Source organism: Falco cherrug, chromosome 6 (assembly GCF_023634085.1).
Source record: "Falco cherrug isolate bFalChe1 chromosome 6, bFalChe1.pri, whole genome shotgun sequence".
NCBI classification, from domain to species: Eukaryota; Metazoa; Chordata; class Aves; order Falconiformes; family Falconidae; genus Falco; species Falco cherrug.
This window is the reverse complement of record NC_073702.1, coordinates 50,018,079-50,032,758: the sequence shown is the minus strand read 5'-3', so window position 1 is coordinate 50,032,758 and position 14,680 is coordinate 50,018,079. Positions and strand designations below refer to the sequence as shown.

Genomic DNA, 14,680 nt, shown 5'->3' with positions numbered 1-14,680 from the left:
AAGAGAGACTTCTGAAATGCACAGGGTGGAAATAATGCAGGTCAGGGTGGTTCAGCTCTACTTTTCTGCTCTCACCATGGGGGGCCAAGGGGATGATAGCAATGACCACATACAAAATACAGCAACTTCTTACAGACCCAGCCTTAGCCAGGGAGAGGAGATGGAAGGAGAAGTACTGAGGACTGACAGGACTGGATATAAAGGCCAGTGACCATAACAGCCAGGCAATTAGAGACATACGGTCACAGAACCACAGAGCTGCTGAGGTGTGAAGGCAACTGTGGAGATCATCTTGGTGTGACCGTGTGCTTCCCACCCTCCCCACCCTGCACCCATCAGCCTGAACTTTTATTTGCCTGTAACTCTGCTCAAGTGCTGACCACCAGCAGTGGTCGTAACAGATACGTCTGTCCATGATGAGGATGCATCTGACTCAGGGGATAACACCACAATAGCCAAGGGCTACTTTGAGTGATACACCCACCTAACTACAGTGCTGGTCAAGGTCCAACTCAAGCCAGGTTTGAAAGAAACTGACTTCAGTAGTATGTATGATAATATTACTGTAAATCAGTTACTTCACTCCGTAAGTGTTGGACAGCCCAGGGCCCACTGAGCTCTCCTGCGTGGCAGCGGGCTGCACACCAGGATCCTCCTTTGAGTAGGGACACCCCTCAAGGTTACTCCTCAAGGTTGAGAGATTCCTTGCTGCCAGATTCTCAGTAGTGATTAATAGTGTGCTAAACTTTGAAATCTTAGCTAAGTCATATAAAAGGTTGATTGTGCACATATAATCCTCTAGACTTAAACAGTTGATCAAGTCTGGGACTAAGTCTGGTTCCAGTCACATCCAATCTCCCCTCTGAGAAGTAGTTTAGAATGCAAGCTTCGGAATGAAGTGTAATTTCTGAACCTCATGACTCAATGGGAGGTGCTCCCTGACAATTTTGTCTGACCCCATCTTCTCTATGCAGTAAATTATCAAGTATACCTTGCCATTGAATCTTGTTAAACTGCTGTCACATCTGCTATCAAACTTTGTTAAATCGCTGTTTTATATTGATAAACACATTGCTAGTTCTGTGTTCAGAGTGAAGTGCATCACTCCATCCACAACACTTTTCCAAGCCCCCTGCCCAAGCAGGGTCAGCTAGAGCCGATGGCCTAGGACTGTGTCTGGTCAGGTTTTGAATATCACCAAGGATGGAAACTCCACGATCTCTCTGGGCAACCACTTTCAGTGTCTGATCACCCAAACAGTTAAAAAAGATATCTGTTATGTTTAAAGAAAAAGTTTCATGAATGACTTGCATCTGTGGGCGACCTCAGTCCCAAAACCAGCACCATCCCCCAGCGCAGAAGGATACATAGCAAAACTTTACAGATGACTGATTGTACAGCTTTATGAGCAGGTGCTACAAAGGAAGTTCTGCCTTGAATCCCTTTGACAATAGGGGAATACAGATACATTTTCTAGTACCAGAAAAATGCATTATGATACTACAAGTCTCACCAAACTTCTCAGACCACATTCAGCAGGGTCCTGGGAAGGAGACCAAGGGGTACCTCACATTAACTACTTTGGACCTCAGTATATTGCTGGGAAGCTGGAGGAGAAGTCCTTGAGACTCTTATTCTGTGACAGGACCTGCAACACCAGGCCGAGTAAGAAGTCCTCCTTCCTCCAGGGCTCTCCAGAGTCTGAGACATGAGACCACGCATCCTATCGCAGCCCTCCCGCTCACCTGCTGCCCTCCCAGGAACCATCACCTTACACATGCAATAGTTCTGCTCCCTTCCTTGCCTGGAAGAATGCTACCATGTGGTAAGAAGAATCATATCTCATCTCCAGCTGTTCCTTTTTCACATCTGAAATAGAAAAGCCATGCAGGTCACTGACAGCTCAAGGAGATCAGCCTGGCTGGGGACAGAGCTGTTAGTGAGGGAAGCGGAGACAGGCATATCAAGGTTAAGCTGAACAGAAAAAATCAGGACAAACTCTGCAAGACAACCCAGAGAAGCCCATAGCATTAATACTATGGATATCACAGCTCCACTGCAACCTGATCGCCTTGGAGCCCTTTGATCCCACATGCATTCAGTATCACTGTCCTCTTGTGATGCTCATATATTGCCCATCACAGCAGTCCTCAAACAGGTGCTTGACAGCAGGAAATAGGAGGCCAATTCCCATTAAAAGATTTATTGAGCTGTGCACTATCTGCATTAAAGTAAGATTACTTATGTTTGCAGAGTTCAGAAGTCAAAAATAGTAAGGAAATGTGAAAGATAAACTCTACAGCAGTGTTAACATCAGTTTTGTTTACATCCTCTGCTTTACAGTATTCATTAAATATGTACAGAAGTACATTTCTGTATGATATCAATGTTCATATTTACCAAGAAAAACAGGTAAATAGAAATGTGTTCTATGTAATGAATGCGATTGAATTTTGCTGTAAATGAAAACATTGTTTCTTGTTTGCTGACACTTGAGACCATAACTATATGAGTTACATGATGTATAGTTTGTCTTCACATCTCATCACTTGGCAGGGTTGGTTCACAGAAGATGTGAATGCCTTAGTTCAAGCATGGATGAAAGGCAAAACACCTGCCAGTCTCTGAATACATTCCTCTTCCCCCACCCTTCTCCCCACATGTGTACCTTTTCGTGCTTGTCTAAACCACACTTTAGCCATGCAGCTTATTTGGGTTTTAGAAAGATGTGACGTTATCAGGATTCATATGTATTTAAGAACAAGGGCAAACACTTTCTTGCATACTAAACTGGTTAACACTGAGATCTTTCTCAGTCTAAGCATGTATACACGTGATTTAATGTGATTCCATTTGTAAAAAGTATGCCACCCTCTTGAGACCCTTGTAGTTATCTGCTTTCAATTACATTTGAAGTATTCCGAAAGTCTCCTATACTAATCCCATCCAAGTTGGAAGCCACATAGCTCATGCATGAGGCTGTCAAACATGAGTAGTTGCAGATGTCAGTGCACCAGTGGCAGGAATCCAGAAAGATAGATCAAGGCTTAGTCACTGAAAAATACATGCCAGCACATCTCAAGATACATAGCATTGTAGCACCTCATGAGGAAAACGTGTCGTGACAGGAAATCAATAACCTCTTGGAGGCGATCTGTTTTTGAAATATTCTTGATTAATTATGCCAGGGTGTGTTTGGCAACTTTGCCTGATCCAGCATTAACCTAATGCCTTTTGCATGAAGCACTATTGTAACTAGTCTCATAAGTCAAATCTGATGGTTCAAGTCAGGTTTTAAAGGGTCAGGTTATAGATTTTGTAATGTCTTTGTGTCCGACATTGCTGCCTTTACAGTGGTGTGTAGGCTTTTGCTATCAATCAAAATAACAATTGTTTTAACATGAACAATAGCATTTAGGACTAATTGCATATGAAGCAGAACGATTCTCCTAAATAAAGTATGTAAAACAAGTAGGGAATGTCAGTGTGTTTTCATGACAGAAGACCCTAGTTCAGGATGTTCCCCAAGCTTGTTTGCTTGTGTGCCTTCTTTGCAGAGAAGCAGCTCCGGGAGACACATGAGCAAGGCTGCACTTCCATCTTTCTTCCCCTGCCTTCCTGCACAAACTCGTGTTCCCCCCACAACAAGTTTTCCAGTCATGGAACGTATGCTGTCCCGTCTGTCTGGCAACCAATGCAAGACCCCAGCTCGTGCCTGCTGCCTTGCCTACACCCATACCACATACCCTGTTGTCCCTGCACCCCAACACATGCTGGTGCCTTACACACCCACTGAGTGCTCTCACTCTTGGTCTTACTAACCGTGTGGTGCCTCTAGACCCTGCCTTGGCCTGGCTGCTGCATCCTGAGCACAGAGTGCAAGACCTCTTCTTTTCTTTTTCCTGCAGCAGGTGCTGTCAGCAAAGCTGGGTGCAGAGCTGGGGGGCCGCCTTGGTGCCTGGCCATGGCTTATCACTGGTCATCGGGTCTCTCGGCAGTAGCTGCCAGTGTCCAGTGGCTGCTGCACAGCCTGGCCCCGTGCCATTGCACAGGCTGGAGGAACGCAGAGCTGATGCTAGCGCAGCACTTTGGCCAGGGGCATGGGGCACCGTTACCCAAGCAGCTCTTCCTCATGCACCTCTGCCTCACAGTGGAGTACATGCGCTTCAGAAGATGCAGGGCAATGCACATGAAGCAGAACTGGTTACAGACAGATGGCTGGCTGCAGTAATGAGAGCACACTCGCATTAGTCTGCCGCTGCTTTCTGTAATATGAAAACAAAAAGCTTAGGAGGTTACGTCCTCTAGAGTTATTTATTAGAGGAGTTTACATGTGTAATATAAAGAACTAATTAAACAAAGATAATGACAATGACTGTGAGATAACTTGTTCAAACCGAGTTGCAGATAGTTGCAGTTACCATGTGGTAGGCCAGAGTTTGACCTTTGGCTACCTCACATGCACAACACCCAATAAATCCACCTCCTCAGTAACCTTTTCCAAGATTTTAAATTTCCGAAAAGCGTCAAAGAGCCACCATTTGAAAAAGAAACTGCCAAATAATGGTTTCTTGATTTTCCCAAATGTGGAATTTCTTTCCCCAAGTTATACTGGCTCAAAGCCCGGGACAAGCAATATTCAGCCCTGGACCAGTGACAGATTGAGGGTCCAATGTCTTCAGGTTAGAAAGAGGATACTTTGGCTATCATGAAGCCAAAAATATCCTTCTATGAAAGCCTTAGTGCTATCCCTGGGAGACTGCCAGATATTAGAATTTAACATGGCACATTTTATGTACAGATAAACTTTTCAAGTCAAAGAGATTTAGAAAATGTATTGATACGCATTATTTTCTCCTTTTGGGGCCTCTGCAGTTAGACTCATGTTATGGAAGGATTTGGCTTTTCAAGGGGAGGAATACTATTTTCCATTGGAGTAAAATTATTTTAAAGCATTGCTAAATTACATCTGCAAGGGTTTTTTTTGTGATTTTTGTGCTAAGAATACATGAGGTTCAATGACTTTACTAGCACTTTTTCAGCATGACCTGCATAAGCAGTCAACATTCATTCATGCAAATTAAATCTTGATGATACATCTAAGTATGTGTGTGTGTGCATAAACATTGGTTTTAAGGATAATTGTAAGAGACAAGAGTATATTTCTTTGCCTAGATAAAACTTTTTGCAAATAGTAGTTGAAGAAATTCTAGGGCAAGTGTTTTAACTTGTAAGAGGCAAATAGGTTGAACAAAACATGTAGAAAAATTACTTTGCATAACATTGTGATTAACGAGTGATCCTTGCACAGGATGTATGTGTGTGTATGTTCCACACTGTTAGTGGTGTGATTTTTCCAAGGATTTAGTGGCAGAAATAAGGATTTGAAGTTGAAAGTAAATTGGGGTTTGCAGGATTTGCTCAGCCGTGGCTGAGTGCAGAGAACCTGGGCTATGTCGATTCCCTTGTATTTTAACAAAGTCTCCTGATGGTAGTGCAGTGTGTATTGCCAGGAGCTGACTGGGGAGTCTGGGCACAGCACGGAAAGAACAGAAAGACTAGCTAACTGATCCCAGCAGAAGGAGAGAGGTGACTTACGTGACACTGCACTTTGCATGTGTTTAATGATGCCTGGATACATGACATGCATTTGAAGTGGTTATATTGAATTATACAAAGGTAAAGAAAATCAATCATGTAGCAATGCTGTTCCATTTGGCAACATGGCACTGTTTTTGCGAATTTTTATATACCAGATGTGCCATGTCCTGTCCTGTCTCGTCCCTGTCATCATCTTGTTCCAAGTCCAAGTGACCAAGATTTTGATGTGTCGAGTTAAGGCATTATCTGTGCCTGCCAAACATATTGATGCTTCAGTATGGTGGTGATGTTTCAATATGGACCTGTGGTGACTGAAAGAGACCAAGTCAGAAGTGAAGATGCGTCACCTGGGGAGCTGCTGAATCAGGGCCAGGAAGGCACAGAGGGGTAACTTGGGCTGATAGGGTGGGAAGGAGCTTGAAGTAGCAGGAGGTGAGATGGGAGACAGGCAGACAGCCAGAGGGAGGCATTTGAAGAAGCCTTCAAAAGCAGAACCAGGACAGATCAAGGTAACAACTGAGAGATGCTGAAAAAGGCCAAGGTGTCTCAGAACTTGAATGAGTATATTGGCTTTCATACCAAATTTTTATTACTTCTCTATACGTGCTTACTTATCTTAGGCTGACACCCAGGAACGTAACTGAGGAATACGATGTGGTCCTTCATTCCTCCACAGCTACCCTACATGACCTCGAGTGAGGCATGCCATGTCCATCTTGCCCTCTTGCAAAATGGGGATAGGATATCCTGCCCCTGCAGATCGGGGCTGCTGTGAGGGTATGTTTAGTAACACATCTGAGGTGCTGAAGTGCTTCAGTGATCGGCACTGTGGAAATTCTATAGATAAACACCTATATATAACCTCCTTGAAACTAGTACAGTCACAGGAGTGAGATCACGTTGACACTGCTATTTCAATATATAGTATGTACTGCACGTGTCAGAAACAACGGGAACAAATCCATCAACATGAGGTGTGCATGGAGAAAGTGATACAACTCCTGTTAAGTCGGATATGCCAGGCCACTGTGTTTATCGGCAGAAAAGAGGAAAAGAGGGGGTAACCTTAAAGAGGAAGTGTTAATTTTCTTTTCTAAGAACTCTACACTCTTATACTGATTGAAAGTGTTTGGCTTGTGTTTGTTTTGTGGTGTTATTGGGTATCAGTCTTTGTTTAGATCATACAATACTTCTTCCTCCTTCCAACCTACAATAACAATTAACGAGCTGTCTGTGGCTGCCTTGGAGTGCATCTTGTGCATCAGTGTGTCTCAGTTAATAGTCATAATTTCTCATTTGTAAGAGGAAAAGTGCTACCAGCGCTTTCAGTCTCACAAGGGCTCAGACTCACTCAAGGTTTCCAATTTATTATGCACCCAGCTCTGATATCCTGCTGCTCTCTTTATGGATTAGGCTGCCTTGGTGGAAGGTATCATCCTTCAGATGACACATAAATACTCTCTTGCCAGCTGTTCCTTTCTCAGAAGTTTCTCGACGAGTAAATCATAATCATGCCCCTTGTTTTACTAGTTTCTGGTCTGGTTATCCACATTAGTCTGCTAGGAGCATGCAGAAAATGGAGCTTTATTACTGCTGTTACTCTACAAGTGGCGCTGTCTACAACTGTAGGGATTTTTAGGCCTATTATTATTGGTTTCGAAGGTGGATACACCAGTAGTGGTTTTAAATCAAGAGGAACCGGCATAGGTCATTTTACTGGTCGTTTCTGTAAAACCTTTAATCTCAAGGTGCTGCACAAACCCCCGAGAGGTAAGAAGGAGATGCAGCCAGATTGCTTCACTCGTTCTGATACGCAGCAGCTGTTTAACAACATGTAATCTGGTTTTGAGCTCAGGGAAAAAAAAAAAAAAAAAAAAAGTGAAGGGTAACACCCTGCTGATGGAAACTAGGTTTTATAGAGGAATTGAGAAAGACAGAAAGCAGAGGCAGCCGGCAGACGCAGCAGTTTGCACAGCAGGGTGCAAGTGAGGGGGTTTCCATCACATTTGTACCAGTGCCAGCCCAGGGCACAGTGGCAGTGTGCTGCAGGGCACTTTCCCCAGCAGATGCTGGAGCAGCTGCCCCTGCCAGGGCAGAGGCTTGGTCACAGACACAGCTTTGGGTGGCTGATGCAACCCTCCAGGTCCCGGGCTGCACCAGTTCTGTGGGTGAAGACCCACCTGCAGCCTTCTTGTTCCCAGGGAGCACCAGCACTTACAGGACCCTCCCAGTCCATCAGTTAAAATGCTGGTGACAGCAAAGCTGCGAGGCCCTTTTGCTTATCACCAGGCTTTCGCTGCCCCTTAAGAGCGTGGGCTGAATGTCATGCCGAAGGCCTCTCAACAGAGGTCCATGGTATTTCCTTTGTACTAAAATATCCTATACCCTATAGTTTTCAGTCTGATTGAGTAACAAGTCACAGTCTTCTGTTGGTTGAAATGAACTATAATCACAACTTACACGATCCCCAAATGGTTTCACCACCCTGCAGAACTTCTGCATACTGACTGGGTATCTGAGGAAGCAGATGCTTTTTTTACATTGGACTCCTTGTTGTAAAGGTAGCTTTGAAGAGTCTCTGCAGATCAGGACTGACTTGGGAAGAAAACACTGCCGTGTTTATGCTAAGGACAGAAGATACTGATACACAAAGCTGTCAAAGGTACTGTTTAGCACCTTTTGAAAAGCTTTAACATTCCATTTAAAACACAGTTAGGGGAGGAGAAAAGGCCAAGGAAGGTTTTGATAAAAACAGTGTTAAAAAAAACAGCACTTACTGGTTGGAAGATAAAATATATAACCAGGCTTTCAAGAATGAGCACTTAATTTGCCTAAAGGCTATTACAGAACTCATTTTTAATGTACCTGATTTGCATAAAATCTTTTTTTCCAGCTACCTGTTGCAGCACACACATAAAATGGGGAAGCACAGTCCTCCATCAAAGCTCAGTTTCTTAAGCCAACACTACAATGCACTGCCTACTTGTAATGTGACTTTCCAGTCTCAAATGTCTTTAGGCACATATATACCATGTAGGGGGCTTGCTATGTATTTTAAGAGTATCTTTTGAAGAGTTACTAATGAGCAGAGTTTCTCTCAGGAAGCAGTGGCGGTGGTTCCAGGAGTTAATCCACCTGTAGCCCTTGGGGTGGCTTTTTTTGCAGTGTGTACTAATTCAGCTTCACTTGAAGGCTGTTGCTTTGGAGTCAGTCTCCAGAGTGTTTTCTGGATTAAATTCTCCATATGATAACCTTCCTGCAAATTCCACCCTCGGTTCCTCTCTGTTTTCATGCATCATTACAAGCAGTTGAAGACTTAGCAAGCCAAATTTCTTCCCCGCTTGTAGATGATGGGACCTTGGGAAGCAGTGCCGTGTGGTGGATACAAAATGGGGAGGAAATTTCAGCTTGCTGCTCTGCAGAGACCAGCACTTGCTAGCAGACCTAGCAAGTGTAAAGATCTGTCAAAGCAAAGGGCAGTGGCAGGGACAGGCAGGGACAGGGCGGGAGGGGTCTTGAGCAGGATGATGCTGTGGCTGGGTAATGGGGCTTATGGCCATGCTTCAACTCACAAGGTGGTTGTGGTAGATGGATCCTTCAGGAAGGGGTTAACAATAGGTCTGAGGGTCACTGCCTTGGCACTTCAGAGAAAAAGGCATTTGTGGCTGGGAGGGCACCTTGGTGGGTGGCACCGCAGTCGCACCAGGAGAAGCTGTCGGGGTACGTTTTCTTTCAGGTAGATGCAGTTACTGAGCCCAGGCTAAGAGCTACTGCTAACGACAGAGTTCATTAGCTCCCTCACTGCTGCCCGGGCAGGGCTGAGGGCTACCCCTGAGCCTGCGGACACCGCGGGGCTCACAAGCAGAGTGGTGCCATCCCAGCTGGTGGAGATGGTGCTCCCTGACGTACCCACAGTATTGCTCAGCACAAATCTCTGGTGTCAGCACAGTCATACAGGCAGAACTGTCTCACAGGAGTAGCTGGTCTCAGTGGGAGCAGAACAAAATGTCCAGGTAAAAATGCAGCTTTGCTTAGAAGTACTTAATCCATAAAAAAAGTATATAGCGTTGATTACTAGTGCTAGCATAGTTTACTACTATGATAATACGATACTAGTCATTGTACTCTGATTATAAATTTGCCCTTTTCTTAAAGACTTTAAATGATGCAAAATAACAGTGACTGGAAAGCTGTTACAGCAGCTAATCATCCTTGCCATTTAAACCTCTTGTTACTTAAAGTTCCTCATTCCTCAGTCTTCTGTCAAATAAGGCCCTGGAGATACCTTGACAAACAAGGTGAGACATGTTGTGTTGTCCTCCTGCCTGCCAGTTAAGTAAAAGGGAGCAGTCCCAGAGATACCACTCAGGCATCTTTGATTGGCACAGCGTGATCTTTAATGAACAGATCAAGGCGGCATCAATGGTATTTTCTCTCTAAGCCTCAGCTTCCCATTGGCCCAAGTTTATTCAGAAATCAGGTGGCAAACACGTCAAGGGGTGTGAAATTTCTGGCCACCTGCAGCTTTCCCAGCCCTGATGGATCCCACTGCAAGCACATTTGACCCCTGCTCACCTTCACTAGGCTTCAGTCCAGGTGCCAATCTGATTAAAATTTGGTATTTTTAGTTCCAGAGTTTTAATTGGCACTGTTTGACAGAAGGTATCCCTGCCTACAAATTTTCATGTTTTTTAAATTAAGGTTCTTGGAGAGGCTGAAGTGTAGGAAAGGGAAATTTTATCTTGGTTGTAGTTTGGGTCAAACATCTGAAACAGCTTTTTAGAGTGGCAGTTTCACTAGAACGTTTGGAACCGAAGTTCATACTCTGGATTTGTAAAACTGCAGTGATTGCAGGTAGCATCGCCATTTGCCATAACAGGCAAAGATTAAAAATACACATCTCTGATTTTCTCCTTACACTTTACTTCTAAGAGGATTTTGGACACAAACTCTTTAGTGATACAGCTCATTATCCTCTTCCCCCAACCCCTCCACTTACCTTTAGAAAAGAGCAGAAGGGAGAATTCAGGAAAATAATGATCTATTTTATTATATTACCACAGGAACTGGGAGGAGGGAAAGGAGAAGACTCTAGATTACGGGTTGATTGCTGAAATTATTTAAACTACTTTTTAATTGGCAAGCTGTTGAGTTGTTATCATCAATAAAGAGCGCATCAGCAAGCAGTATCTAAAGTGGTAAACATTTCAGCTGAGAAGCAGAGCTCAGAAGCTCTGTAACCGTCATTCATATAGTGAAGATTTAAGATTAAGTGACTGGATCACAAGAATACATCGTACAAGGAATATCAGGGGTGGGGGTTGGAGTTAATAGTCTTTGTTGTCTTCTGTTTTTTTCTCTGAAGAATTTATGGAGGCAGGGCAGAAGGCAGCCTCCAGCCGCCCTGCTTTGGCGGCTGTGCCGAGTGAGGTACCTTTTCCATACAGATGCAAGACATGCAGGTGAATCTCCAGGGCTTGCTTTGCTGTCAGTCCCTATTAATGGACTATGAAAGTCCTGCACAGTTTGTAGACCTCTCATCTAATAGTGGGCACTTCACATCGCAGACCACATGTAAAACATCTTTGCATTCCCTTGAAGCTGATTTATACTGTTTAAGGGATGGGGGTGGAACAAGTTGTTAGAAGATGAAGAAATTGAAAGCTCCCCTGACTGCTGTATTATCCACCTGACATTCTCCAAATGCTAGTCATTAATTACTAATGCCTTGAAAATCGGAGCAGTTACCCAATTCAAATTATGTTACATCTCTGAGCCAGAGCATTTCCATTATCTTATCATCTCCCATTCAAACAATTCTTACTTCTCCACAGTTCTTAAAGGCTCAGACCCCACTCTTGTTTCCTCTCATTTGGACCTGTTATCCACGCAAGGGTATTTCTACTCCATGCCTGTCCTGTCTTCACATTGGTGAAAATCAGTGTGGGTTTACAGGATAATTATTACAAACTTGCAAATCCAGCCTTCTAGCTCCCCCCAGAACTAATTGTGCACATCTGATGGCAGAGCTTGGCCAGCATAAGCCATAACCTTCTTTTCCAGTTGGTGATCAAGTGCTTGGGGAAGGATGGAACCTGGTTTAGGGCTTAGGCTACCCTTGCAATCCTTGCACCTGCAGACTCCCTGTGGACTGGGCAGGAGAGTTCACAGTCACGCCAAGCCCCAGAGCCAAGCTCTCAACCAAAGTAATTCCCTTTAGACACCAGCGATAACTTGGCCCCATGGTGGCAAGGCAGAGTATGTTTCTGGAGTCACCAGTAATGCTCGTCCTAGGTGAGCTGGGTATCCAGAAATGATGGGGTTTATTTTCCGGCACATTTGTTTTTCACTTATGTATATTTCATGCCTGCCAGCACTCTGAAATCTAGACATCAAGTGTTGGGGGCAGGCTAGCTGCAATTTTTCATGCTGCTGACATTAATTGGATGAACAGACCTTCTCAGAAGGGGCAGTGTAGGAATGTGTATGGGAAAATGACAAAATAAGGAGTTTCACAGCTAAATAAAGACAAGTGGCTGGAAATGGTTTTTACAGCTTTGGCTTTCATATGTTTCATTTGGGAATCTAAAACCATTTTGCACAGCAACTAGGAAATTAAGATTCACAACACCTTTCTGAAGAAGATAATTGCTCCTGTCTTACAGACGGAGGAACAGAGGTATTGAGGCTATCATTTGAAAATATGTCCCCTATTTTCAAGTCCCTAGATTGAGATACATTTAAACCTAATTCTCAGAAGCATTAAACACCTCCATTTATATTCATTCATTTGGCATTGTTTGTGCTTAGAGTCTCTGAAAATCAGATGCATTGCCTCCTAACTTGACTGGTCAAAATAACCAAGGTGATGTGGCAAACTGCAAGGCCAGACTGGGACTGGGACCCTCATGCCACATCCCATTTTCACTCACTGACTATCTGCTTTGGATTCCTGGACAAAAGGAAAAGCACGTTCTGCGCACTCAGTTTTCCTCTGCTCTCTCAAACAATTGGACGTTATAGCTATGATATTGTTTGGGTTATTGATCAACTTTATGTAGAGTCATTTTACCTTGTCTTTCTAACCTGCAAGAAATTGTCTTCAGATTTTTGTGACGAAGATTCTTATTGTAGATCTAGCATGGAAATGCAGTGAGAATCATTTGTATCACCTGGTTTCCCCCTGTTGTTTTGTTTTTTTCAGCATACAACAGTTTTGCCCTTTGTATTAATCGAGATGAGAACAACACATCATCAGTATCCCAGCAGGAGCTGTGGACTGGCTGCAGTGTGCACCTTCGCTGTTGGCTATATTTTATGGTAAGGACTATACACACTGTGTTTTCATATCGTATTGGGGGTTTTGTACTGCTAAATTTGGGCACATATTTCATTATGGATATAATCGCTAACAGATTCACGCTGCATGCCTCGTTTGGTCCAAGACCTGGGCTTTGTCTGGTTTCCCCAGATGCTTATATTTTTAGAAAGTATATGCCAAACCTCACACAACAGGAATTTGTTGAACAATCCCATGTAAGCAGTGGTCTTTCCAAGGGTACATTTTTCAAGCTTTTTTTAAGCTAAATGTTTTTCTTGGACCTTAGTTTTATTGCTTAGGGTTTTTGTTCTATCAAATAAAGTTGAGAATAGGCAAATGATTTCCTGTATCACTATTTAAGTGGCAACAGAAAAGATAGAATATTTTCTTCTTTACTACTTCATAAATTCTTTCTGTAAAATTGATTACAGAATAAGCCAGTAATCCAAACACTCTGAAGTTTGTTTTAAAAAATGCAAATGTTTGTGAAAAATAAAACTAAAACAGAAATAACCTTTCTTATACAACATTAAATTAAGTCTTTGGGCAGTTTCTATTCAAACACCTGACTTAAGGGACAGAATTAATTTACTTTGGTCATTCTAGCATTTTATTTTTCATGAAACCTTTTATTTACAATGCTTCTTTGATACCATCTATCCTTTATCCTTTCTGCAAACATTTCATGACGACATGTTCACTTCTCATATGATTTCTTCTCACCTCACAACACCCTTCCCTCAGCTAAGGGGGTATTTTCCAAAATTTTGGATAATACTGCTTTTTCCACCAGTCAAGTGAGATGAAACTAATGAGAGGCACACAGGCTCAAGGCAGTACTGTCGTACTGCTTCAACAATGCAGCTTACCCCTTCGGTCCAATGAAACAGAGGCCATTACTCATACACAGCCACGCACACTGAGTGATCATAAAATGCTAGTAATCCAGCTGAAGTGGGATGTTTTGTCCCAGGACAACAGTCACATTCTGCCATTTGCTTTTATAAACATACATATTCTTCTTAAAAAGGAGTAATATTTGTAATTGTAACATAAGGACAGCCTCATGCAAAAAGGCACGTAGTGATTCCTTCAGGAGAAAGTAGTTTGGGGTTTTTTTTACCCCATATATAATAATACGTAAGTGTGATACTTCACAACCTTCCTCTGAAGGGTACCTGGAGACGGGCTGGCAGAGTTACTGTACCTGTGATCTGACCTCCTATGGCAAATCCTTCTTTTCTCAAAATGATCTGAGTAGACAGATGCATTAGTATTCAATAGGAACAGCAAATTGAAACAGTCCAGTTCTGCAAGTGAAATAAGATGAGATGTTTTAAGAATCTGTTACAGTATCAGTGTGATACTCCTATGGCATGATCCTGCCTACTACAGTGCATCTGCATCCTACAGCTGCAAGTGCAAGGTAAAAGGAAATTGTAGGACAAGTGAAGCAGGGGAAGAATATTCTGTATTAAGAAATTAACTACTAAGCAGATACTCAATTACAGCCTGTGATCATCTCCCTTCGCTGATTTATTGGTTTTGTCTGCATGTACATTATTTCCAAACTGGATTGGGCTAATCTCAAGTGGACTCACCTTCTTCCAAATTGTGATTTCTCTAAAGATGGTCTGAGACATTTGTTTGTTCAGCCTAAAGGTCATCTTGCTAAATTTTGCACTTGTAGCCCATTTCTCTGGCTACTTCTGTGAAAGAAGGCCTTTGTGGAAGACTGGAGGCAGACACAAGCTACAC

The 14,680-nt window shown here is 43.1% G+C and overlaps 1 protein-coding gene across 3 annotated transcripts in view; it reads left to right on the top strand.

Annotated features, from left to right (window-relative positions):
- AIG1 (androgen induced 1) overlaps positions 1–14,680 on the top strand; it is a 127,965-nt gene that overhangs the window by 101,567 nt on the left and 11,718 nt on the right. For all 3 annotated transcript variants that reach the window (XM_055713070.1, XM_055713071.1, XM_055713072.1), the window contains one exon: positions 12,806–12,921. In XM_055713070.1, coding sequence (XP_055569045.1) covers positions 12,806–12,921 — 116 coding nt within the window. The remainder of the gene's footprint in view (positions 1–12,805; positions 12,922–14,680) is intronic.